The 26,711-nt window shown below is 50.7% G+C and overlaps 1 protein-coding gene and 2 pseudogenes across 1 annotated transcript in view; all 3 read left to right on the forward strand.

The window, feature by feature from the left end:
• LOC140681514 (hydrocephalus-inducing protein homolog) overlaps window positions 1–6,385 on the forward strand; it is a 31,285-nt gene extending 24,900 nt beyond the window's left edge. The window contains exons 29-36 of the mRNA XM_072921407.1: window positions 432–540; window positions 1,126–1,380; window positions 1,708–1,850; window positions 2,195–2,419; window positions 3,566–3,726; window positions 4,221–4,330; window positions 4,914–5,394; window positions 6,192–6,385. Of these exons, the coding sequence (XP_072777508.1) occupies window positions 432–540; window positions 1,126–1,380; window positions 1,708–1,850; window positions 2,195–2,419; window positions 3,566–3,726; window positions 4,221–4,330; window positions 4,914–5,394; window positions 6,192–6,294 (1,587 nt within the window). The 3' untranslated portion in view covers window positions 6,295–6,385. The remainder of the gene's footprint in view (window positions 1–431; window positions 541–1,125; window positions 1,381–1,707; window positions 1,851–2,194; window positions 2,420–3,565; window positions 3,727–4,220; window positions 4,331–4,913; window positions 5,395–6,191) is intronic.
• LOC116807532 (uncharacterized) overlaps window positions 1–26,711 on the forward strand; it is a 1,256,502-nt pseudogene that overhangs the window by 218,102 nt on the left and 1,011,689 nt on the right.
• Window positions 11,870–12,798, forward strand: LOC140681515 (olfactory receptor 14J1-like; annotated as a pseudogene).

Genomic DNA, 26,711 nt, shown 5'->3' on the forward strand with positions numbered 1-26,711 from the left:
TGTCTGTTCTCCAAGAAGGGAGTTCTTGGAAATTTTCTGCCCAGTCTTTCTTCTTTAAGTTGAACAGAAGAAAGGTGGTGGAGTATTTTCCCCTGTCTCTCAGGTCACCTTTTGTTCTCATGGGCATGTGTGATTTCCCAGTTCCATTAGATTGTATTTGATCCCAGTTTATTACATTTTAAGTAGACTTAGAGGTGGTTTAAATACATTCTGCTCATTACTTTCTGCCCTGTTTGTTTCTGTGTCACTTCTATCCAGATGCCTCTGGATGCCCTTTTTTCCCTGGCTGGTTTGACTTAACTTTTGTGCTAAGTGCTGTTTGTAGTGGGAGAGGTGCTGGCCTCCCGTGTGAGACCAGCAACACTGCAGTGTCAGTCCCTGTGCCATCCTGGACTCACAGTATCCTTGTGCTCTGGCTTCTCTTTTCTCAGTTTATGTTACTCCTGGAGGATGAGCATGGAATATTCTTCTTGAAAGGCAGGACCTCCCCAGTCAAGGTATTCCACACTGGAGATGTGAAAAAGGAACTCATTGGAAAAGGTAAATCCATTAACCTTGAAGTGCAATTGTGCACAGAGGGAAAACGTGTGCCCTGCTCTTGGTTCTCTGAGCAGCAGCCAGATGTTAGGCACAGTTTCTTTCCTTGGGCTCTCTGTCCCCCAAGCTTTTCTTGGGGGCTTTTTGCAGGGTCTCCTCCTAGCAAGCTGTAGCAAGTTCTGTTCTTCTAGACGTGGTGGGTTGAGTTGTGGGGGACTGCCACTACCTCAGGGGACCCTCTGAGGTATTTGGTGCACGTGGGAAGGTACCAGCCTGAACAGACACAGCCCTTGAGCACACAGCCAGCCAGCAGAAGCCCAAAGCACTCTTTGGCTCAGCTTTCCATATGGCTGGAGCTGGCTGGAAGCAGATGGAATGAGGGCTGGGCATCAGCCTGAGGTTAAGCTGTGTCTGGAGGTGGCCGTCTTGTGAACAGAGGAAGAGGGTCTGGAACCACTCTGGAACCACAGGGGGTAGAACCTGTGCTTAGAAGGCAGCTGGTTTCAACCTCTTATTCCTCATGTATGCTATGGAAATATTTCCTCTGTGCAGCTGTACCACCTAACTCTGATTTCCATTGCTGTGCAGCGAGCAAGCTCCCAAAGAAGCCTTTCTTCCTTCTGAGTCCCGGGAAATCAACTGAGTTTGATGTAATTTTCAAACCCACCCTGGCTCAACATCTGGAAGGGAAGACTCATGTGTTAGTGAAGGACAGCTACTCTAACGAGACCCTAATAGAGCTGGTGGGTGAAGGCCACAAGGAGGAATTCACCCTGCTTGGACTAGAGGATGACACACAGGAAAGGAATGTTAAGAGCAGTCTGAAGAAAGACATCACTGATGGTAAGAGAGGAGAGACTGCCAAGGTGGAGCAAGGAAGAGGAAAATATCTGATCATGTGTGTCCTCCCTCTAGCCAGGCCTGGGCTGTCTCCCACGGGACTTGGTGGCCTGTGGGTGTGGTAGCCATGCATGCAGAGCAGTGTGTGCTGTGCTGCACGTCACTGGCTTAGGGATGTGTCCCTGGAAGTGGTGAAACTGCCTGGGGAGCTCCCTCTCAGAGGGGGGAAGGCTTGGAGCAAGGAAGCATTGAACATGCAGGTGTCTGTGCACGTCAGGGGGCAGGTGGAGCTCCCTGCATGCTGAGATCCCTTGCTCTCCTCCTTAACAGCTGTCAGAGTGAATCACATCGAGTTTGGGGACTGTCCTGTCGGGAAGCGCTGCTACAGGACCTTCGCCGTCACCAACCGCAGCCTTAAGCAGTTCATGCGCTTTGAGTGGGAGGCAGATGCCCCATTCCTGTTCTCCCCCAAGGTGAGCGTGGACTGCTCTGCCTTTCCCCATTGCTCAGGCCCTGCCCTGGTGTTCCCAGGAGCTGGCAGGGAGTGCTCACATACCACGGATAGCCCATTCCAGTGCCACATGGGAGATGCAGTCCCTGGCTTGGCTGGGCCAAGGCTGCCAGCCTTGCAGAAAAGGTTTCATGTTACGGGAGGTGGCACCTTCTGTTCATACTTTTGTCTATCAAACTTCACTAAATCCACTCTGAGGTGCAGATTCCTGGCACAGCTGCTCACCACGTCCGTCAGTCCCTTTTGCTGTCAGTCCTGCCCTTGGCAGTGCTTCCAGTTTGGTCTTGACTCCCTGATTCTCCCTAGGTGGGACACCTCCATCCTGGCTGTGCCAAGGACATCACAGTGATCTTGAAATCAGATGTCCCAGCCACCTTCAGGAGGCCCCTTGTGAAATGTAAGATGACCAAGGTCAACTTTGAGCTGCCACAAAAGAAGGTTCCTGACTGGGATGACCAAATGTGCATTGTCACATGGAAGGATACCACCAGGAAAGACCCGGCAGCCGCCACGCGGCCTAAAATAAAGCAGGTAAGAAGCAAAATGGCAAGAAAAGCCAGCCCGGGTTTTACAAAAAGAACCACTAGAACACCATCACTGCTGGCTGAGCAGCTCCTGCTTCCTCTGGACATTGGACAGCCATGAGGTTCACCAGCAGCGCATTTGAACGGAGAGGTGGAGGCACAGTGACCGGATACACACACAGGAGAGGAGGAAGCCTTTTGATAAGAGACCTTCAGCCACACCCAAAGCCTCAGTCTGGGCCACAAACACAAGTGTTGCAGCCCATGTAGAATGGAAGGCAATGTTTTACGATTTTATCCCATTTTACGGTGTTAGAAATCTCTTCAGCTGATTGGTGCCCTTTTACCAACAAGGAATTTAGTCTGCTGCACTCTGTCTCTTCTTTTGAAGTGGAGAGAAATACACTTCTCCTGCATGTGCTGGTGAACTCCAAGTTTTGTCTGCATGAGAATTTAGTTGTGGTCTCTGTATTTGGTGTGGGATATCTCATCATGGTGTAGCCCAGGCACTGCATGACTCTACAAAGGAGTCTGGAGAAGGATCATCTCCAAAGAGTCTTACTTTCATTGTCATTATTGCCAAACACACTCATCTTGGGTGGAGGTTCTTTCCGAGTTTCTGGACCATTTTAAGGCCTCTAAACCATCCTCTTTTCTATCAGAATATCTGCAGTTGGAGATTTTCCTAGTGAGATCTTTCACATCCCAAAATGCCCATCCCCAGCTCCAAGCAGTTGCTCCAGACAGGAGACCTGGAGAGCACTTTCTTCTAAGACAAGAAGAAAAAGGTGCTTTCTAGAACTCTTCACTCTTGGGGTTCTCCATCCACAGAGCTCCAGCAGGGGAACTTAACCCTAGTTTGGAGACCTGCTGGATTTATAGGAACGAGGAAAAAAGCCAGGCCCTCTGCAAGATTGAAGTACAGGGACTGGAATGCAGCTGTAGTCTCTCTGGGTGTATTAACACCTGTGGTAGTGACCGCTTGGATCAGTGGGCAGAAACAAGTACTGTAGCAAAGCAGTCCCAGTTTTGTCATCTTTGCAGGGCAGTAAAAGTGGATGGTCCTTTCTAGTGATCTTGGAGGCCAGAAGATTCCCTTCTCAGCCTGACTTTCTGGGCTCTGCTCAGTGATTCTTCCCTCCTCTGTTTGCAGGTGGTCGAGACAGCCCCGGAACCAGCTCACACTGTGGTGGAGGAGAGCAGCCAGGAGTTGGAGGTGTACCGCAGTGCTGTGGTTGCCTACACCCAGTTCAAGCTGAGCACGACCATGATTCAGTTCAAGAGTACCTTGCCCTTCCAGACAGGGACAGCCACGTGAGTGCTGGAGGCTCTGTGAGCAGGAGCTGCCTTTGCCCAAGGCTGAGCCAGAACTGCTTCCCAGAACTCTACCCCACCCAAACCAGCACAGGCCCTTTTACGTGCACGCAAAGCCAAGCAGGAGGTGGTGCTCAGGAGAGGCTCAATGCTGCCATACCTTTCTGCTGAGAGCAGCCATGGGTTTGCTTTCACTGTATGTCACCTGTCCTCATCTGCTCCAGAATAAGTTTGCAGTCAAACCAAGACCTAAAGTCCAGAATAAACCCCTTAGCTTCAATGTCCTGGGCACCATGTTGGCCCTTTTCTCTTAAACTTCCAGACTTTGAAATCTTTTCTTGGGCCACCCAGGACAGCAGTCTGAGCATGGCTGGGTTGCCTGGGGAAGATGCTCCTCAGGAGAAAGTGGTATCAGGAGTCCATCAGACAATATTACTGTACTATTTGCTTTATACTTCTTGGACATTTTTTTATTCCTCCTTCTTGCTTTTTAGTTTCACACTGCAAAACACAGGCGAGGTAGCTCTGGAATACTCCTGGGAGAAACCTGCAGGGAGTGAACCAGTGAAGAAGCTGAAGAAGCCATACTCAACCACTCTGATGCGTAAGAGCATTTCACTTGGTAGCTGAGGGCCCGGGGAGAAGACCCTGCCACTTCAGTTCAAAACATGAATTGCTTTTTCATCCTTGTCCACGCATGCACTTTCATCAGCACCTTCCCAGCTGCAGCTGGAGAGTTTTCTCCTTGTCCCCCTCTGCCTTTCAGCCCCTTCTGTTCTTGCTGAGCCACTTCTGCTCTGCAAAGCAGCTGAGCCAGGCTCTGGGGAGAGCCACGTGCTGGGTCAGGACTAGGAAGGGGGACACCAGGTCATCTCTTTGAGAAGTCTGAGACCGGGAAAAACAGTGGTGTAATGAGTGAGCTGCCCTGCAGCCACTGTCTGTGTGCAGTTCCCCACTCCAGGGCAAACGCAAAGTCACTGTCTGAAACCAGCTTTCCTGCTTTGGCGCAGGAGTGTGTGCTCAGGCAGAGACCCTGCTCCCGACACTCTGTCTCCTGCTAGAATAAAGTACTTGACCAGAGATTCTCCAAGTGCATCCCAGCTCTCTTCCACCTACCTGCAGCAGGAGGCAGAGTTGCTGGGAACACAGGATTTTGTCTTTGGAAGGTATCCTCTTCCTCCCTGCAGGTCGGTTCCTCTCCTATGATACTGTAAAGCATCGCAGAAAGCTGCTGCGTCTTTTCTGGTTGGAGCAGGACCATCCTTCGGAGACACATCCTAAAGTGCGGCAGCTGCGGCGGCCTGCTGAGCAGCAGCAGGATTCTGAGCAGCAGCAGGAGCCAGATTCCAAGTGGCAGCAGGATTCTGAGCAGGAGCTGGATTCCGAGCAGGATTCCGAGCAGGATTCCGAGCAGGATTCCGAGCAGGATTCCGAGCAGGATTCCGTGCAGCAGCTGGATTTCGAGCAGGAGCTGGATTTTGAGCAGCAGCAGTATTCTGAGCAGGAGGACCGTGTCAGCACCTCCCTAGAAGTTTTTCCAGATGTTGTCCATGACCTGTTCTCAATCAACCCCTACTGTGGCATCATTGCTCCTGGCCAGAAGGAGACCTTTGACGTGCAGTTCTTCCCAGAGTACCTGGGGAAGTTTAAGACCACCCTGCTGTGCAGGTGGGAAATATCTCCACGCTTGCCAACTCATGCTACTGATGGGTATCACTGAATCACAGGGTGGGACAGGGTGGGAAGGACCACGCTAGGTCATCTGGTGCCACTTCCCTGCTGAAGCGGGGTCATCCCAGACTACGTGGCACAGGGTTGTGTCCAGAGGACTCTGGAATAATTCCAGTGAGGGACACTCCACACCCTCTCTGCGCAACTTATCACCTGCACAGGAAAGAAGTTCTTCCTCAGGTTCAGGTGGAATTGTCTTGTTCAGGTTCTGCCTGTTGCCTCTTGTCCTGTTGCTGGGCATCACCAAGTCCAGCCTGGTTCATCCCCCAACACCCTCCCTTCAGTCCCTCTGACTGGGATGGGGAGCCCCAGGGAGGCAGCAGAAACACCCACAGGAGCACAGAAAGATCCTCATCTTTCATCACCATCTTTCACCCCTTGGCAGGGAGGCACTGGGAAAAGACACTGTATGAAACAGTAAGCTTGTGGAGGGTTGCAAAATCTGCAACAAGAGATCCAGGGACCAGCCAGTCCCCAGCTCTGCTTCCTTTTGGGACAAGCAAGGCCTGCTTCTCCACATGGAACCCCATGTGCTGTAGTTGGTCCCCGGGCATTTAACTGGTCCTGTTCCTGCCCTTGCATCTCTGCAGCCTCCATGCAGCTAGTGCAGCTGTTAAATCTGCTGCTCGCTGCTTGCACAGAGAGAGGATGCAACACTGTGTGCCCTGCAAGGAGACAGAAAAGCGGCGGGCTGGGAATGTTCCTCTGGCTAATACCAATCCCTCTCTTCCTAGGATTCCTAACCTGCAGCCAGGTGAGAAGATGGGGCAGGTGACTTTGGAAGGCAGAGCCCAGGAGAAGGACAGTCTGGATAAACCATTAGAAGAGACAGAGTAAGGCCAGGGACCCAAGAAGGAGGTGCTCTAAAGACCAACACTTGAGTGACAACATTTGTGTCAGCTGGAGCGTGCAGCAGGAGCTGGTGACATCCTACCTTCTGCTGCTGGTGGTCTCCCACCCTTCACCAGAGACCTCTGCAGCTACCCTCCCACGTTCCAGTGAGCACCTCCCTCTTACCTAAGTTGATTAACTAATTGTTGATTAGATTGATAAGTAATTGATAATTGTCCATTAACTGTTAATAAACAATTGCTAATAAATTGTTAATTGTCAGCTTGTCTTGGTTTGAAAGACAGGTGTCTGCCAGACCTCTCTGGAATGGAGAATGAGATCCCCCTTCCCTACCAATTATTATAACTTTGAAATTAAGGGGCTTTCAGGCAAAGATGTGGGAAAAGGAGTGTCAGTTCTTTACCAGTATGTACAAGGCAAACAACCAACACCACCGGCAGCAAGGACAAACAGAACCAGAGACCCAAGCCCAGCCTTCCCTCGGCTGCAGGCACTTTCCCTTTGGTGTAGTTCCAGTCACAGCCGGGCAGGGAAGGGAGGCAAATAATGAATAAAGCAATTGCTAGAGAAACTTTAATTATTATTGAGGGGCTCAGAAAGGGACACAGCCCTCGAGGTGTGGCTTCACCAATGCCCAGCACAGAAGGACAATCGCTGCCCTGATCCCGATGGCTACACTACTGCTGATACAGGCCCAGTGCTATTGGCCTTTTTGTCCACCTGGGCACACCTGGGCTCAGGTTCAGCTGTTGTCAGTCAGCTTCCCAGCCACTCTTTCCACAGCTGGGCAATGCAGAGGGTGAGTGTGGCCAAAGTGTACGAGCCAGCACTTGCCAGTGGTGTCAGCCCATGGATCCAGCCAGTCCAGGGTCCTCTGCAGCCTTCCTGCCCTCCAGCAGGTCCGCCTCTGACCCAGCTTCTCATCCAAAGAGGGACATGGAGGTGCTGGAGCAAGTCCAGAGAAGAGAAAGGAAGTTGATTAAGGGTCTAGAGAACAAGTCTGATGAGAAATGGCTGAGAGAACAGAGAGCTGGGGAGGGTTCAGTCTTGAGCAAAGGAGGCCCAGGGGAACTGTCGCTATTGGACATGAAATGAGCACACAGAAGCTTGGTAAGTTCAAAAGAGAAAAAGAGCTAATTTAATTTCTGACTTTGCAATATATAGAATTCTAAAAGTGACAGCAGATTGGAGGATGAAATTACCACCTCTCTAACCACACTGGTCAAACCAACAGTCCATCAATTCTCTCCTCCCGCAAAGAAGAATGCAAAACAATCATTATTTACGTGAACAGTGTGTGAGAACTCCAGTAGAAATATGTAAGCATCAGAAGGCATAGAAAACTTTTAAAGGAGCTTTAAAGCTTTCAAAAGAACTATAAAGGAAAACTTCACACTTTTAAAAATCAGGGCAACAGAGAATGTCATCACTCTCTACACCAGCCTGACAGGTTGTACTTAGATGGGGACCGGGCTCTCCTCACAGTGACAGGACAAGAGGACACGGTCTTAAGCTGCGCTAGGGAGGTTAAGTTGCACATCAGGAGGAATTTCTTCACAGAAAGGATTGTTAAACATTGGAAGGCCCTGCCCTGGGAGGTGGTGGAGCCACCTTCTCTGAGGGTGTTCAAGGACCAGCTGGACGTGACGCTCAGTGCTCTGGTCTGCTTGACAAGGTGGTGTTTGGTCCAAAGCTTGATGAAATTCTCTCAGAGATCTCTTACAACCTAATTGATTCTGTGATTCTCTGCAATTAACACCTGGTAAAGACAGGGAATCCTTTCAAATTAAGTATGATAAACTGTAATGTTTTGTAAAAGGATTTCACAGGAGCTCACATATTACCCTGACCAATCAATAAGATAGACATAAATCCCTAAAATGGTTAACAGTTCTCTGGTCTTTTTATCCACAAAGCACACAGTATTCTACAGTTTTAGAGCTATAATGAATCTCTGAAATCATATTAAGCTGGAATCAAATAATAATTTAATTGCTAATAGCAAGAATCCCGTTAAATTATTTGAGCAGGAAGAGCAACTCCACTTGCCTTTGAAAATTTGTAATCAAGTTAATGGTATAAGTTCTTCAGCAGCAATTGTTTGGGTCATCTCTGGGTAAAACATATAGGCAATTGAACCACGGTTTTCTTTAATGGGCCCTAAATTGCACTGTGTTTTCTCAATCCTTGTGCATGTTTTCCTTAATTTTCTAGCTTGTGTGGGCAAGGCCAAAATACCCAAGATACAAATTCATTAAGATGTCAGGACGTTCTGGATTGTTCACACGTAATCTGTAACCAAAGCCTCATGTCACTGTTTGACACTGGCACAATGCCAGCGCCCCCATGAAAATGCAACCTCTCAATTGAATGCTGTGAAATGCGATCAAGAACAGAGCAGAGCAGGCCCAAGCTTAATAACAAAGGAAAAAAAAAACTTTATTAAGCTACTACTACTATACTACTATAAAAGAAAAAATAAAGAAAAACACACACAAAATTCAAAATGAAAACCTTTCAAAACATTCCTCCTCCCACCACCAAACCACAACAAACACAAACCACAGTGAGACACGACTTGGACCCTTAATCAAGAATTCACCCTTCAATATAATCAATACTAAGTCCATCAGGGGAGAGAGGATTCTCCCTTGCACCACAGACCCCCAGGAAACACAGCTGCCACTTCTTGTGTTTTCATGTCACACATGGCACTGCCTGGAGCGAATCTGCCAGCGTGACACTCTCCTCTCCATGTCACAGTGCTCTCACCACCGTGCATGGACAGACCGCTCATAGGGCTCCTTTAAGGAGGCTTTGCCAAGGACCAACAGGAACAACAGTCCAGTGTCTCATTTTGGAACTACAGTCCCCCCCATTTTCTTCCTCCCCTCGGGCCGAGGGTGAAAACAGAGATCTCCATCTTCCTGAAGACAGAGGGCACCATCACACCCTCCTCAACTTTCTCTGTTCATTCCTGAACTGGTAGTTGATGAAGCAGGTCTCTTGGCTCACCACGCATTCTCCTAAAATACAGTCTCTCTCTTGGAGGAGAAAATTGGTTCAGTCTATGGCTAACAAGAAAAAGTCCAGCAAAAAGCCACTCCACCATATTCCCCCCCAGTCTTCTTTCCCTAACATCCCAGGTCCCAGGCTGTCTCTCTTCCTCTCTTTCAAACCAAGGAGGAATAATGTTTTCACAAAGCTTTCATTTCTCAAGGAAGGGTTAAAAGTCCCGACTCCCTGGATGGCTCTTGGCCCAGGCTCCAGCTCCCACACTGAGCACACTTCCCCCCCCTTCCTTCTCTGCCAGAGTACTGTCGGCACTGTCACTGTCCCTTTCTTTCTTGAGAGAGAGATTCTGGGGGAAAACACGAACATCCCAGATTTCCTCCACCCTTCATCTGCAGTGGGACAGCCCAGTTCCAGTCCCTCCATCCTTCGGCCTTACCTCAGCCAGGCCACATGGCTTCCCCTCCCCCTCCCAGCCACGGGCTGGGCAGGTGAGAGTCTGCACTGCACCCTGACTGGAACCAAAGAGAGAGAAAGTTCTCCTGGGAATTCTGCTTTTAACCCCTCTGTGTTCTCAGAGGCGTGTCCACCCTCAATTGGTCACCCCAAGTGTCAATATCCAACCCTGACCCCTGGCTGGATTGACCTCTTCCTTCCGAGAAAATTATTTTCCGCGTCAAACCCGACAGGGCCTCAGCACAAAGCCCCAGAGGGTCATTAAAGTCCTTGTGCTGTGTCTGTGCTGCTGAGCTGGGCCAGGCTCCTGGCACAGAAGCAGCTCCTGACAACCAAGAAAAGCTTCAAAAGCACATTCCTCTTGATGAGCAGCTCTTCTCCCAGCCCAGCAGGGCAGGGGCACTGTCTACAACCAGCCCGTGCACAGCGCAGAGGCACAGAGAGCTTCAATCAGTCAGGGCTGGGAAGGTGCTGAGAAGTGCCTGGGGCAGAATCACTGCCAGCCCTTGGCACAGGAACCTCTGGCTGCAGGACAATGCAGCTGCAGCTCCTGGAGTGATCTCCTGCAGCTGGAACATCCCGATGCCCACAGACCCTGTGAGTGCAACCCTGAGTATTTCTGGTGCAGGGGAGGTGAAATGCTCATGAAGCTCTGACATGCTGAGGGCTTCTTATCAGTCATAGAATATTTCCAAGACAAGGATTTTGATAAATAGAAGGAAATCCCCTGAGACTTTGTATTCAGTTTCCTACAATTGGAGAATGTCAGGGAGGGGGGATAAATATTAAAGGTGTTATTAATTTTGACAAGTGCCTGAGACATCTGAACTGTCACTTTTAGTGATCAATAGGTTCACAGGAGATCCCTATTGTGCTTTCAGCCACTCTGCCCGTGGACAGCACCAGCATCACTTTTGCTGGAGCCATTTGGCTCAGACTGAGCTGTCTTTTCTCCAAGCTGCAACCAGAACCTGCCCCCAGCCAGTGCCCAGCAAACAGGCAGGGTTCTGAAGGACCAAGGAGAGGTCACAGAGATTTGGGGTCTGTGAGAGCTGGCAGGGAGAGATCAGGCACAGGGAAACACCTGCAGGAGGAAAATCTCCAGGAAGCAGGGAGAAGACCAGGCAATGAGAGAAAACAAACCAAGAAATACCGTGGCAGGCAGAGTTCAGAGATCTCCACAGGATTCCCTCCAGTGCAGCCCCTCCCTCTGCACAAGCCCCCTTGCTCCTGTGCCCCAGCCAAGCCTCTGCCCTCAGGGCCGGGGCTCCAAGGTGTGCAGCCCCTCCTGTGCAGGCAGAGCTGCAGCAGAGCCGTGGGGCAGCTCTGCAGCCCCGGGCCCGGTTCCCTCTGCAGAGCACAGGGCTGGGAGCAGCTGCCCGGCACTGGGGGCTCTGGCAGGGGGCACAGCTGGCTCAGGGTGACACAGCTGTCCCCAGTGCCCGGCTCTGGGCAATGCTGGCAGTGCAGCCAGGGAAGGAGCTGCATCTCCCTTCATCCAGTGCCATCAGAAGGACACTTGGGAGTCTCCCTAAGATTTCAGTCCAAGCTGGGAGCTTCAATCCAGGATGCAAACCTGTCCTAGAGCATCTCTGTGTTATAGGATTGATGAAGAAAGGCAGAGGTGTTCTGACATTGAAAGTGTTGTTGGGTTGGTGAAATGAGCAAAGGGAGTCCTTGGATTCAAATGTGGACCTGGACTGTGGTGGATCCATCTGCTCTCAGCAGTACCTGGAGCTTTCAAAGTTGATCACCTTCTACCTGAGAAAGATTTAAGCCCAGAGAAACTTGGAACAGGTCAGAATGCCAGGCCATCTCCCCTCACTCTTCATTCATCACTTTGCCTCACAGAACTTGCTCTGTTCTCCCTGAGTGCAGCAGAAATGCCAAAGGTTTCTGATATCCAGGAATACATGAGAGACATGGGGGCAGCTTAAAAAGAAAACCCCAGAACTCTTGAACACAAAAAGGTGTCTCTGTGTGTTATGGAGAAGGGTGTATGGGAAATGGCTTTAATTTTGATTAAATGTAACTCCTCTAACTCTTCCCTGTCCTTTTCTCCATGAAGAGGCCCCATGTGCAGGCACAGCAAATGTCCAATGGCAGCACCATCAGCCACTTCCTCCTGCTGGCATTGGCAGACACAGGGCAGCTGCAGCACCTGCACTTCTGCCTCTTCCTGGGGATCTCCCTGGCTGCCCTCCTGGGCAACGGCCTCATAATCAGCACCATAGCCTGCGGCCACCACCTGCACACACCCATGTTCTTCTTCCTGCTCAACCTGGCCCTCAGCGACCTGGGCTCCATCTGCACCGCTGTTCCCAAAGGCATGCACAATTCCCTATGGGACACCAGGCACATCTCCTACATAGGATGTGCTGCTCTGGTATTTCTGCTTATCTTCTTCATGGGAGCAGAGTATTCCCTCCTGACCATCATGTGCGATGACCACTACATGTCCCTGTGCAAAGCCCTGCACTACGGGACCCTCCTTGCCAGCAGAGCTTGTGCCCACATGGCAGCAGCTGCCTGGGCCAGTGGCTTTCTCTATTCCCTGCTGCACCCGGCCAAAACATTTTCCCTGCCCCTGTGCCTGGGACGGTTCTTCTGTGAAATCCCCCAGATCCTCAAGCTCTCTTGATCCAAATCCTACCTCAGAGAACTTGGGCTCATTGCAGTTAGTGCCTGTTTAGGACTCAGATGTTTTGTGTTCATTGTTTTCTCCAATGTGCAGATCTTCAGGGCTGTGCTGAGGATCCCCTCTGAGCAGGGACGGCACAAAGTCTTTTCCACCTGCCTCCCCTCACCTTGGTGTGCAGTCCCTCTTTGTCAGCACAGCTCACCTGAAGCCCCCTCCATCTCCTCCCCATCCCTGGATCTGGCACTGTCAGTTCTGTACTCGGTGGTTCCTCCAGCCCTGAACCCCCTCATCCACAGCCTGAGAATCAGGAGCTCAAGGCTGCAGTGAAACATGCAGTGAAACATTTCAGAAACATTAAACTGCTGGCCAATTTTTGCTAATCACTTTTAACAAAAGTCATCTTTGACACTTCTTGTTGGTTTCATTTTGGAAGTTCTTTTTCTTTGTAAAGTGCATTTAATATTATCCTCAAAAAAATTTCATTGCTTGTGCCATTTCTCACTTTGTTTCTCTCCACCTTCCCTGCGACTATAGACTGTGTCAATGAGGGGCTGCCTCTCGGTGACTTTAAAGGAACTAAAGGATTTCCCAGCAAAGTTTTCTCCAGAGATACCCCTTTTTTTACCTTCTCTGGAGCTGCAGCAGCAATGTCTTTGTGCAGAGCTGGGGGCAGATCTGTGCTGGCACAGCAGCTGTGCCCAGGAGCAGCAGCACTTGGTGTTGCCGGTGCTGCTCCTGTGCCACAGCCCTGCTGCCCTGGTGGCCCTGGGGTTTCTGTAGGGCCTGAGTGTTTTTGTGGCTGGGCACAGTCCTGGGGGTGGCAGTGCCGGGGCTGCAGCAGGGACAGGTCATGGGCATTGCTGGGGCAGAGCTGATGCCTCAGGGCATGGCCTGGGGACTCTAGGATCATTGCATTGCCCAGGCTCTCACAAGAACATGGCCAGGCCAATGCTCTGCACAGAAACCCCCATAAGCAGCCCAAAGGTGGTCGTGGGCAGGCTGGGGACAAACAGAATGGCTGGTGCTCTGCAAGGGCCCCGGGGGAGATGGGAAGGAGCTGCAGAGCAAGAGCTGATCCATCCCCACAGTGTCCTGGACAGTCCAGTGCAGTATCCCAGAGCGTCCTCATGGACCTGACAACAACATCCCCCCTCTGCAGCCCTGGCCTCTCCCCCAGCTCACAGAGGTGCTGCATCCTTGCAGGCACAGACACGGCAGGACTGGCTCAGCAGCCCCTGTTTGCATTGCACACAGCAGGTGGGAGCACCCCATGGTGTTGGTGTGGGGACATGAACCTGAGGGAGCACAAATGCCATCAGCCCCTGGGGCCAGGATGGGCTGGGGCATGGCAGGGAAACCACTCAGCTTTGTCCTGGCCTCTGCAGTCAGCCTGAAAGTTTGTTCCCATCAGCTGAGAGTTTCCTGTCCCACTGCAGATGCTGTTGCTCAGAGCCAGTGCTGCCTGGCAGCCACCCCCAAACTGCCCTGAGCATTTCCTTGGCTTCACTTTTGCTTTCTTTATTCCTCCTGCAACAAATTTCTTCCTGTTGCCTGCCCCTTCTTCCTCTTCTGAAAGCTGCCCATCCCTGTTTGCTCTTTCCTCTCTGGCCCCCACTCCCCAAATTGGCACCATGGGAACGTCCCTTGGGGAGCAGGATCATCCTACAAGTGCTTCAGGAATTGTCTGCAGGCTCCTGCAGTTCCTCCTGCTGATCCCTTGCCTGAGGCACCACAGGTCAGGGGGGCACATCTGGGCTGCTGTATCTGGCTGTGGGCCTCCCAGTTCTGGGCAATGAGCTGGAGAGGCTCTGCCGGACTGACAGGATGGGCTTTGGGCCTGTGAGGAGAAGCTGAAGGACCTGGGCTGCTGCATCTTCTGAAGAGGAGGCCCAGGGCTCATCCTACAGCTGCTCCAAGGGTGGTTTCAGAGAATCACACAATCAGCAAGGTTGAAAAAGACCTTGGATGTCATCAAGTCCAACCTGTGCCCTGACATCGCCTTCTATCCCCTGAGCCTCCTCTTCTCCAGGATAAACAACCCCAGATCCCTCAGCCACTCCTCACAGGACTTGTGCTCCACACCCCTCAGCAGCCTTGCTGCCCTTCTCTGGACACGCTCCAGCCCCTCCCTGCCCATCCTAAATTGGAAGGCCCAGAACTGGACACCGCACTGGAGGTGATGCCCAACCAGCGCTGAACACACAGGGGAAGCATCACTGTCCTGCTCCTCCTGGCCACACCATTCCTGATCCAGCCCAGAAGCCATTGGCCTTCTTGGCCACCTGGGCACACTGCTGGCTCATATCCAGACTGCTGTCCATTTGTCCCTCCTGGCCCCTTTCTGCCTGGTCGCTGTCCAGCCCCTTTGTCCCCAGCCTGTAGTGCTGCAGGGAATGTTGTGGCCAAAGTGCAGGACCTGGCACTTGGACTTCTTAAATCTCACCCTGTTGGATTTAGGACCTCTGCAGAGACTTCCTACCCTCCAGTGGATCCACACTCCCAGTCAGCTTGTTGTCACCATGGTTCCATGAAGCCCTAGAGTGTCACAATTGTCTCTATGATTCCATCAGGCCTCCCAGTGTCGCAATGTGCCTTTGGTTCCATGGGACCCCTTGGTGTCACAAAGTCCCTTGGATCCTTGGGCCCTGCAGTATCACAATGGCCCCTTGGTTCCCCAGGGCCCTGCAGTGTCACAGTGGATTCCCTGAGGCCGCACTGTGCAGCAATGGCCTCCTTGGTTCCACAGTGTCACAATGGCCTCTTGGTCCCAAAAAGGACCCCATTGCCAAAATTGCTTCCTTCATTCCACACGTACTTGCATTGTCACAATGGCCTCTTGGTTATACAAGGTGCCTTCATGTCACAGTGGTCTTTGTTGTTCCACAAGGCCCCAGAGAGTAACACTGACCTCCTGGCTCAGTGCAGTTTCACTTGGTCTTGTTAAACCTCACCTTGTTGCATTTGGCCCCTGGATCCAGCCTGACCAGCTCCCTCTGCAGAGCCCTCCTACCCTCCAGCAGTTCCATACTCACACCCAGTTTGGTGTCATCTGCAAATTTGATGATGGTGGACTCAGTTCCCTCATCCAGATCATCAGTGTAGATATTAAATCCACACTGGCTGGCTCGGATCCCTCGGCCATCCTGCAGGTGCCCTGTGATGGCACTCAAGGTGATCTCTTCCATAACCCTGCCAGGCACCAAGGTCAGTCGGACAGTCCTGGAGCTCCCCAGCTCCTCCTTCCAGCTCTTCCTGGGGATGGGGTCACATTGGCACCTCCAGTCCTCTGGGACCTCCTCGGTGAGCCAGGATTGATGATAAATGATGGAGAGCAGCTTGGGGAGCTCATCCACCAGCTCCCTCATGCCCCTAGGCTGGATCCCATCCCATACACCTGTGAACATCTGAGTGGCTCAGCTGGTCACCTACTGCTTCCTCCTGGATCACAGGGGGCTGTTCTGCTCCCTGTCCCCATCTACCAGCTCAGGAGAACTCTTGTCCTGAGGACAACCTGTCTTCTTGTTGTAAATTGAGACAAACAAGGTGTAAAGTACATTACCTTTTCCTTCTCTTTAGTTTCTTTTAGTTCCCTCTGTAGGAGCTGAGCTTGTGACCCCTTTATCTTTAGTTATATTCTCCACTGCATCCAATAAAGAATAGAGATTCTCCTTCTCCCTGCTTTTGCTACAAAATTTTCTATAAACCTTTTTTTTTTTTTTTTTTTTTTTTTTTTACAGAAGCCAACAGGTTAAGTTCTAATTGAGCTTTCACCTCTCTAATTTTCTTTCAGCATAGCCTAAGGACATCCTTAAACACTTCCTGAGTTGCCACTCCTTTTTCCCTCTGAGTTCCCAGGAAAGCTGTATGGGCAGCCTGGAAAGTAATTTTCCTCGCTAGCTCATCTTTTGACAAGCTGGGACAGGCAGCTCCTTCCCCATTAAGACAGCTTTCTTGAAATATGTTCATCCTTCCTAAACCCCTTCCTTTTTAAGGGCTGCTTTCGTTTAAAATATCAGTACCTGATTCAGTACTCCCCAAATCACAATCCTAAAAAGGCCAAAGATTGCCCTTCTTAATTCCAGTGTAGAAGATGTGTTGCTGTCCTCTGCAGAGCTTCCTGCCCTCTAGCACAGCCACACTCCTACCCAGCTTGGTGTCAGCGTGGAACTGACTGAGGCTGCCCTCTATCCCCTTGTCCAGATCAGCAAGAAAGAGATTTAAATGACTGGACCACAATCCTGAGTTCTGGGGACGCTCCTGGATGTGACTCCATTCCTCAGCTGCTCTGAGTGCCAGGGCTTGGATGAGGGAAAAGGTGGGGTGGGGGTATGGGAAAAGTGTTTTTGATTGTCAGCTCTGAAAAACCTTGGTTTTCATATATATTTGGGCTGCATTTGGAGGTGCTGGCGATTGATAGCAATTGGACATTGCTGATCTCAATCTTTCTACAGGAAAAGAAAATTTAACAGGACAAAACTATTATCTTGGCATTGTTTTCTATATAGTAGATTCATCTTGAATAAATTTTTGAAATCTGTCTAATTAACCACAGAAGAATTGAAGACTTGAATTATTCCCATAGGCTTGTCTTGTTTGGGTGCTTTGAACAGATGTTTATGAGCTTTCCTCACTGAATTCCTGAATGGAAGAGCTCAAGGAAGAGGAGGCCTGTGGAGTAGTAAAATTCATCAGCAACCTCCAAGGTGCTGAGGATCCACTGTCATCAGAGCAGCAATGAACAGAAATGGGCACCGCTTTGTGGCTGCCCCAGCTCTGGGATGGGCCCTGGGCCTGGAGCAGGAGCAGCTCTGCAGGGCCCCAAGGCCGGGGCTGTTGTGCTGGCCTGGGCAGATGGGATGGCAGGAGGGGCTGCAGAGCTCTCAGCACCTCAGCCAGAGGGGAGCAGGGCAGCCAGGGAGCTCCTTTGGCCTTGGCCAAGCCCCTTCCCCCATGGCTGGGGCTGAGTCCTGGCTGAGCTGCAGCTGCTGCTGTGCCCTTGGCAGGGGCTGAGGCCGTGGGGCAGTGCCCAGAGCAGCCTGGCCTGAGCAGAGCTGTGGGGCCAGAGCCGGCTGGGCTGTGCTGGGGAGAGGCCCTTGGTGCTGCCCAGAGCTCAGGGCAGCTGGCAGAGCTTGCAGGGAGCTGGGCTGGGCTGGGAGAGCCTGGCACAGAAACCATCAGTGTCCATCTCAGCCTGGCGGAGTGTGCAGGGGCAGGACTCAGCCCAGGCCTTGTGGGGCAGGGCCAGCACCTGGGCAAGGCATTGAAAACAGGCAAGAGCCTGAAAGAGGAGGCTGCTCTGTGCCCTTGGGGACATGGACAGAGCAGGGAGGGATCCCAGGACATTTGTCACTGCTAGTATCTGTCCCTAGCTGTGCGCAGCCCTGGCTGCTGAGCGCAGGTTTGCCCTGGGCTGAGTTTGGCTGTGGCCCAGCTCCATCCTCCTGCGGGGCTCAGGGCCGGTTCCCGGCCATGGCCAGCCCTAGCCAGCCTCTCTGCTGGCCCAGAGGCCGGCAGAGCCCGGGGCAGGGCTGTCTGTGAAGCCCCACAGGTGCCACGGGCTCTGCAGGAGCTGGCAGAGGCTGCCCAGCAGGGAGGCCATGGGGCACCTCAGGGTACTGGGGCCTGACAAGTAGAACTGCCTGTTCATGGGCACACAACTGATGGAAAGGAGAGCAGGTTTTAATATCTCTCCGTTTCATAACATATAAGCAAATCTTTATTATCTGGGTCACTGGAGAACTTTGAAGAAATGGTAATGTTTTCCCACCCAGAACAGGAATTTCCTGGCTCTACTGCTTACTTCTAGTGATGGCAGGAGAAGAAATACTGATCTTCCCCTCTACCTCTGCCACCAACATTCAGTATAATATTTCATGACACTCTTCCTTTGGGTGTTTCCAGGACTCCTGGTTAAATGGCCGTATCTAAGAACATCTCTTAATTTTGGGCAGCTGCATGTATGTCCTTCCCATTGCTCCAAGATTTCCTTCTGCAGCTGTTCTCTGGTCATTCCAATTCATCTCCCTTAAATGGCTTCATGCTTTGAGCCTTTGGGAGTTTCCTAATTGTTCAGAAGTTTAAATAACTCCTTACTCAGCATCTTAGTTGTAAGTTTTATCTATCACCTCTTCTTATGCCTTTGTCTAAAATCCTTCCTGTATGGCAATACCTTGTAGATGGTGGACATGTCAGATGCTGCCAGGATGTCGCAAGGAGCAGAGGGAAGCCTTCTGGTTGATTCAATTTATCATAATCACATTTTTTGATGTTGGCCATGAAGAAAAATTTTTCTGCGCCCTCCTGCCGCTGCTGCTGTGTGAACTGGCCGAGGAGAGATCGAGCAGGGGCGGGAAAGGTCTGCAGGAGGTGCCGGGGAGTCTGATGGGGCAGGGCGGAGCGCCCCCAACCATGGCTGGGCGGGCGGCCGCAACAGACAAAGGCAGGGGCAAGGGCAGGGGCAGGGGCAGGGACGGGGAGAGAGCAGAACAAAACCTGCTCTGTATGATTGCTTAACTTTGCTAACTTCTGGCAGCTTGAATATTTCCCTTAATCAGAGAGAGCTGATAGGAACGGACAAGAAAAACCAGACCCTTCCATATCAGTGGGCATGAACATTGCCATCCACAAATAAGTGTTTATGTTAAGACTACCCAGAGACAAGCAGCATTGCATAAGAAGCCAAACAAATACCAAAAACATTTCCTTGGTACTGGAAGCAAAAATGTCTTGAGAAGGAAAATGTAATAGCATCCTACTAATAGTATTTTGCATGTTAGTTAATTTACTTGTACTAAAAATGATGCCAGTCACATGCAGCCCTGCCTCCCTGGCAGGATGGAGCACTGGAGGGAGTGGGGGTGTGGTAATTAGCCAAGTTTTCCTTGGTATCCAGACTGATCCCATTGTTCCGTGTTCTCCTTCTGCTTCTAGGATGGTGCATCGATTCAGACAACTGGATGCAAAGGTACTTCTGTCCCAGATTGCTCCGGGGAATGCGATTCTCTCTGGTAAAGCAGGGGGTGTGCCATGGCAAGGAAAATGAGCCTCCCAGAGTCATGTGCAGTCTTTGTCACTGTCACCAGGACCCCATTTTAATTGGGCTTTTTTACCGTGCTCTTTTGATTCCACAGATAGGAGTGTGTAGGGCGTGTAGTAATTAGGACAGAAGGGAATGGTTTTGAACTGAGAGCAGGATTAGATGGGATAATGGGAAGAAATTCTTGACTGTGAGTTTGGGCCCACCCTGGCACAGGGTACCCAGAGAAGCTGTGGCTGCCCCTGGATCCCTGGAAGTATCCAAAGCCAGGCTGGTGTGTCTTTGAAAGAAGAGCTAGTATTAATTGTTGATGGTTATATTCATATTGTCTGATGTGAGAACCCCGGGATTGATTCGGAGCTCTCGTGTGGTGGTAAAGTTTCTCCTCCAACCTTTACTTCCAGAGAAAAACTCCGCAGCCTCTTGTTGTTCAGTCTCAAGGCAGTTTATTGCTAGTTATCTAAAAGATTGTCTTCGCCCACTGTGGCTGCCTTGTTCAGCGGCCCAGGCAGAAACACACACACTCCTGACACCCTCACTGTCCAGTGTCTCCGTCGTCTCTCTCCCCACCCAGGGCTGCTGCTATCTTTTATATGATATATTATGTGTTATATGTTTACAGATTTTCCCCAATACCTACTATCTATGTTACAATGTGCTCTTCTACTCTAAACCAATCTGTGAGTGCCAACATCACCAAGAACATGGAGGTAAGGAAGAAGAAGGAAGAAGAACAGGATCAGGCCCACTTTCCTCCATCTTAGAACTCCTGGCCCCCCTGTACAAAGTCAAACCCCCCTGTACAGGTGTTAAAACCCCCCTGTACAATAATAAAAAATTTTCCCCTCTAATTTGTAACTACTTTTACTATACCATCTAACCCTCTGTGACCGCTTGTTCCACCTTCAAAGTTGGTAACTCATTCCATGGCTCAAACTCAAAATCACAGCTGTTTCCAGCTGCTTGCCAGGGTCTAAAATGCTTCTAACCAAGGCCTGGAACCTCTGAAAATGTCTGAGGGACATTTTGAGTTCCGACAGTCTGATACTGGGGAAGAAAGGAGACCCAAATTCTCTTCCTCATTTGTGTTTTTCTTTATGAAAAATACAGTTTTCCATCTGGGGTTTTCTATCAATTTTTGGCACTGTTTAAAATACCTTGTTTTTCTCGCTTGCCTCTGAATAACTGTAACTAACCCAAGGTTATTTTAGTTGCGTTTGTGTTGGAGGGCCTCTAGAAAATGAGGGGCTGCTGTGCTGGATCCTTTACCCTTGGTATCTTTTAACTCTGAAGAGCAGGCCCCAGAGGATGACCAAAGTCCTTGTGCTGTGTCTGTGCTGCTGAGATGTGCCAGGCTCCTGGCCCAGAGGCAGCACCTGGCAAGGGCAGCGCTGCAGAGAGACAGCTCTGGCCAGGAGCAGCTCCTGTGCACAGCCCAGCAGGGCTGGGGCACTGCCAGGGCATCCCAGGGACACGAGCAGGGCACAGACAGAGCTCACAGGGGCTGTGTGATGTCCCAGAGGGGGCTGTGTCACAGTGGCACCTCTGTGGCTGTGTCACAGAGGCCCAGAGCAGCTGCAAGGTTAGAAAGGGGCTGTGTGACAGCACAGAATGGGTTGTTTGAGGTCACAGATTGGGCTATGACATCACAGAGTTTGTTGTGTGAGGTCCTTAAGCAGCTACACCATCATACAGGGGATTGTGTGATTGTGTGACAACACAGAGCAGGCTGTGACATCATGGCATGGCTATATGCCATCATAGAGCGGGCTGTGAGGTCAAAGTGTGTACTGTGACCTTACAGAGTGGCAGTATGACATCACAGAGAGGGTTTTGTGACATCTCTGAGGGGGTTGTGTTATCATAGGTCTGGCTGTGATATCATAGAGTAGGGTGTGAGGCCATAGAGCCGACTCTACCATCATAGAGGGTGGCTGTGTGACACCAGAGTGGGTTGTGACATCATTGGGTGCCTGAATATCATCACAGAGCAGACTGTGACATCACAGAACAGACAGTGACATCACAGGCTGTAAGAGACAGTCCAAATTTTCCCTAAGACCCAGAGACTAAGACCCTGAAGACCCTGGCAGGAGTTCTGGCCTGGTTGATGTGGATGCTTGCCAAGTGATTGTTTGCAGGTGTGCTTGCTGTGCACACGATGCACCGCTTTGAGCAGGGACTGGCAATTAGCGGCTTGCTCTGTACGCTTACACCGGCTTCACGATCCCCGCTCCCCATGAATTTGCCCACCTCTTGGCCAGATACCACTCACTTTAGAGAACTTTGGTGACCCCCCCAGGGAAGATCCCTCATCTGCCTCACGACCACCATCAAAGACGGAGATTGAAGCCCCCCCCCCCCCACCAAGGACTGAGACCCTTAAAAGTCTAACACAGAGGCGATGGCCTGACTGAAGCAGGATGTCTGCCAACTGTTACCTGCAGATGTGCTCGCTGGACCAAGACTAGTTTCCCATGGAAAGCAGTCCTGAAGAAATGGGTCCTGCTCACTGCTGGGACTGGTTTGTCCTGTTTGGAACATGGCTGTCTGTACTTGTTCTCAATGGACTTAATCTCCACTGTCCTGTACCTGCTCCCTCGACCAACTAAAAAAGAGCCCTGAGTTAACCAAAGTCTTTGAGATTCTTCTCAACGTTTCAAGACGGATCTATTGTCTGAACCATGAGGATTTTATCTCTCCATTTGTAGTTATTCCTCTCCACTCTTTCTCTCTCTCTCTTTCTATCCTTTATCTCCTTTCTAATCCTTCTATGGCATTTGCTGTGGGCACTCAATAAAAGGTGCATTTGTTTTGATTGATACTGAAAATCCCTTCTATGTTGTTTTTGCACTCTGAGATCGGGAAAATGAATCATCATGATTCCCGTTTACACTAGAGGATCATGACACGGCATGACTTTGAGATATCAGAGTCTTCTGTGACATCCCAGCGCAACTGTATGACATCACAGAATGATAGACCAGCATTGGCTTTGTGACATCACAAGGGGGATTTGTGAGATCCCAGAGTGGGCTGTGACATCACAGGGCCTGTATGAGGTCACTGGGGACGTCACTTCACCCCGGCTCCCGCTCCCAGTTCCTCTCAGAGAAGTCCAAAGCTGCTCGTGCACAGTGGGATCCCCTGACCCCTGGGTCTCCCCACCCCTGGCGCCGCAGCCTCTCCCTGAGGATGTTCTAGGAGATCAACCCCAGAGCCTGACACGGGGACAGGGGGTCGGCGCTGTGGGGGCTGGGACAGGGAGACAGGGGCCCCCTAGCAGCATCCCTGTGCGCCCAGGGCCAGAGCTTGGGCCAGGGCTCCTTCACCCTGTTATGAATGAGGGCTTGAGAGCACCTTAAAAATCCCCAGCAGGGGAGTAGCATAAAACAGATTTAATATTAAGTGACAGCATGTTCTGGTTTGAAAGCAAAACCAGTGAGAGTCTCCAAGTCAGAAATACAATTTATTGGGAAAAGGGGAAAAGGACAAAAATACATGCAATAATACAAAGGGAAAGACTACTGACAAAATCTGAATACAACCTGGCCAGCGTGCTGGTAGCAGTCCAAATTGGAGTAGCTGCAGTCCTCTTAGGATGGCAGATGTAGTTGCTGTGTCTTCTCAGAAAACCTGTGAAAAGGCTGCCCCTCTGTCTAGAAATCCCCAGTTTTATCCAGGTTGGAATGCCTAGCTCCTCCCCCCTGGGCAGAGCATCTTACAATGGGTCATTATGAGTCACGAGGTGTGTCCTTAATCACCTGCTCCTGGACAGTGTTATCTCTGAGTCATGTGGCAAGGCATTGATGGGGCTATTAACAGCAGATAAGGAAAACTGCCCCAAGGCAACTCCTACTCAGATGGTAAATAGGAAAACGTTATTTTTTTAATCTTGGACATTATCCACCCCTTTTCCTATTTCCATCTTCATCATGATGAAACCTTACACATAGTTTTCACTTAAGACTAAGTTTCCCTGTGGTACACAATGGGTTTTCCCATCCTTCTGCATTACCCATCAAGTATAACCGGGTCCTTGAGCAAAAACAATCCCACGGATGGGTTTGTCTTTGCCTGGGGTGGGATTAATCCAAACAGTCTTTCCTAAAATACCTTTCCTATGTACCACAGGGACTTTATCTCCATCCACTGTGTGCAAAGGTTCAGATTGGGCAGGACCAGCTCGATTGATGGACCCTCGGGTGTTGACTATCCAGGTAGCTTTTGCCAAGTTCAGTTCCCAATTCCTGAAAGTTCCCCCACCGAGTGCCTTTAGGGGGGTCTTAAGCAGTCCATTGCATCGCTCAACTTTCCCAGCAGCTGGAGCATGGTAGGGGATATGATATATCCACTCAATCCCATGTTCTCTGGCCCAGGTGTTGATGAGGCCATTCTTGAAATGTGTTCCATTGTCTGACTCAATTCTCTCAGGGGTGCCATGTCTCCACAAGACCTGTTTTTCTAGGCCTAAGATGGTGTTCCGGGCAGTGGCATGAGGCACAGGGTAGGTTTCCAACCATCCTGTGGTTGTTTCCACCATGGTCAGTACATAGCGTTTGCCTTGGCGGGTTTGGGGAAGCGTGATATAGTCAATTTGCCAGGCTTCCCCATACCTGTATTTCAACCATCGCCCACCGTACCACAGAGGCTTCATCCGTTTGGCCTGTTTGATTGCAGCGCAGGTCTCATAGTCGTGCATGACCTGTGAGATGTTGTCCATAGTAAGGTCCACCCCTTGGTCTCGTGCCCATTGGTATGTTGCGTCTCTCCCCTGATGACCAGAAGCGTCATGGGCCCAATGAGCTAGGAATAGTTCTCCCTTATGCTGCCAATCTAGGTCTACTTGTGTTATTTTCACTTTGGCAGCTCGGTCTACCTGTTCGTTGTTGCGATGCTCCTCAGTAGCCCGACTCTTGGGTATGTGTGCATCCACGTGTCGAATCTTCACAGTCAGCTTCTCTACTCGGGAGGCAATGTCCTGTCAGATCTCGGCGGCCCAGATGGGGTTCCCTCTGCGCTGCCAGTTAGCCTTTTTCCAGCGACTTAGCCATCCCCAGAGAGCATTAGCTACCATCCATGAGTCAGTGTAGAGATAGAGCCTCGACCACTTCTCTCGCTCAGCAATATCCAAAGCCAGTTGGACGGCTTTAAGCTCTGCAAGCTGACTTGATCCACCTTGTCCCTCAGTAGCTTGTGCCACTTGTCGTGTGGGGCTCCACACTGCAGCTTTCCATTTCCAGCTAGTGCCTATGATTCGGCAGGAACCATCCGTAAAAAGGGCATACTGTCTTTCAGTTTCTGGTAGCTCATTATATGGTGGGGTCTCCTCAGCACGTGCCACTTGCTCCTCTTCTTCAGAAGACAATCCAAAAGTCTCCCCCTCAGGCCAGTTTGTTATAATTTCCAGAATCCCAGGGCGATTCGGATTTCCAATACGGGCGCGCTGAGTGATGAAGGCAATCCATTTACTCCATGTGGCATCAGTGGCATGATGTGTAGAAGGAACCTTTCCTTTAAACATCCACCCCAGCACTGGTAGTCGGGGTGCCAGAAGCAGCTGTGTTTCAGTGCCAATTACTTCTGAGGCAGCTTGAACTCCTTCATACGCAGCCAAGATTTCCTTCTCTGTGGGAGTGTAGCTTGCTTCAGAGCCCTTGTAGCTCCGGCTCCAAAATCCCAGTGGTCGACCCCGAGTCTCCCCAGGCACCTTCTGCCAAAGGCTCCTGGACAAACCATAGTTCCCGGCTGCAGAGTAGAGTATGTTCTTGACCTCTGGTCCTGTCCTAACTGGGCCAAAGGCTACAGCATGAGCAATCTCCTGCTTGATCTGAGTGAAGGCTTGTTGCTGCTCAGGGCCCCAGTGGAAATCATTCTTTTTTCGGGTGACCAGGTAGAGAGGGCTCACAATCTGGCTGTACTCGGGAATGTGCATCCTCCAGAAGCCTATGGCACCTAGGAAAGCTTGTGTCTCCTTCTTGTTGGTAGGTGGAGACATAGTGGTGATCTTGTCGATTATTTCTGTTGGGATCTGATGACGTCCATCTTGCCACTTGACTCCTAGAAACTGAATTTCTTGAGCTGGTCCCTTAACCTTGCTTTGTTTAATGGCAAAACCAGCTTTCAGTAAAATCTGGATGATTTTTTTCTCCTTTTTCAAAGACTTCCCCTGCTGTGCTTCCCCACACAATGATGTCATTGATATACTGTAGATGTTCGGGAGCCTCGTTCTTTTCCAGTGCAGCCTGGATCAGTCCATGGCAGATGGTGGGACTGTGTTTCCACCCCTGGGGCAGTCGGTTCCAGGTGTACTGCACTCCCTTCCAGGTGAAGGCAAACTGAGGTCTGCATTCTGCTGCCAAAGGAATGGAGAAGGCGGCATTTGCAATATCAATGGTCGCATACCACTTTGCTGCCTTGGACTCTAGCTCGTACTGAAGCTCCAACATGTCTGGCACGGCAGCGCTCAGTGGTGGTGTGACCTCATTCAGGCCGCGGTAGTCCACTGTCAGTCTCCATTCCCCACTGGACTTGCGCACTGGCCACATAGGGCTGTTGAAAGGTGAATGGGCCTTGCTGACCACCCCTTGGCTCTCCAATTTACGAATCATCTCATGGATGGGGATCACAGAGTCTCTGCTGGTACGATATTGCCGACGGTGCACTGTTGTCATGGCAATTGGTACCTGCTGTTCTTCAGCTCTCAGCAGTCCCACAGCAGAAGGGTCATCTGAGAGACCAGGCAAGGTATTCAGTTTCCGGATGTCTTCTGTCTCTACAGCAGCTATTCCAAAAGCCCAGCGATGTCCCTTTGGGTCTTTGAAATATCCATTTCTGAGATAGTCTATGCCAAGGATGCATGGGGCCTCTGGGCCAGTCACGATGGGGTGTTTCTGCCACCTGTTCCCAGTTGAACTCACTTCAGCCTCTAATACAGTAAGCTGCTGGGATCCTCCTGTTACCCCAGAAATAGAAATGGATTCTTCTCCTACATATCTTGATGGCATCAGGGTACATTGGGCACCAGTGTCAACCAAAGCTGTATATTTTTGTGGTTCAGATGTGCCAGGCCATTGAATTCACACGGTCCAATAGATCCGATTGTCTCTGTCCTCAACCTGGATAGAGGCAGGGCCCCTCTATTCCTGGTCATGGTACACGTTGCTCTCTTCTGGTAAATAGGTTCTTGAGGCTCTTTCAAGAGGATCAGTTATATCATTATTCTTATATTGTCTGGAACTCTGTGTTTGAGAGACT

Source organism: Taeniopygia guttata, chromosome 37 (genome assembly GCF_048771995.1).
Source record: "Taeniopygia guttata chromosome 37, bTaeGut7.mat, whole genome shotgun sequence".
In the NCBI taxonomy this organism is placed as follows: Eukaryota; Metazoa; Chordata; class Aves; order Passeriformes; family Estrildidae; genus Taeniopygia; species Taeniopygia guttata.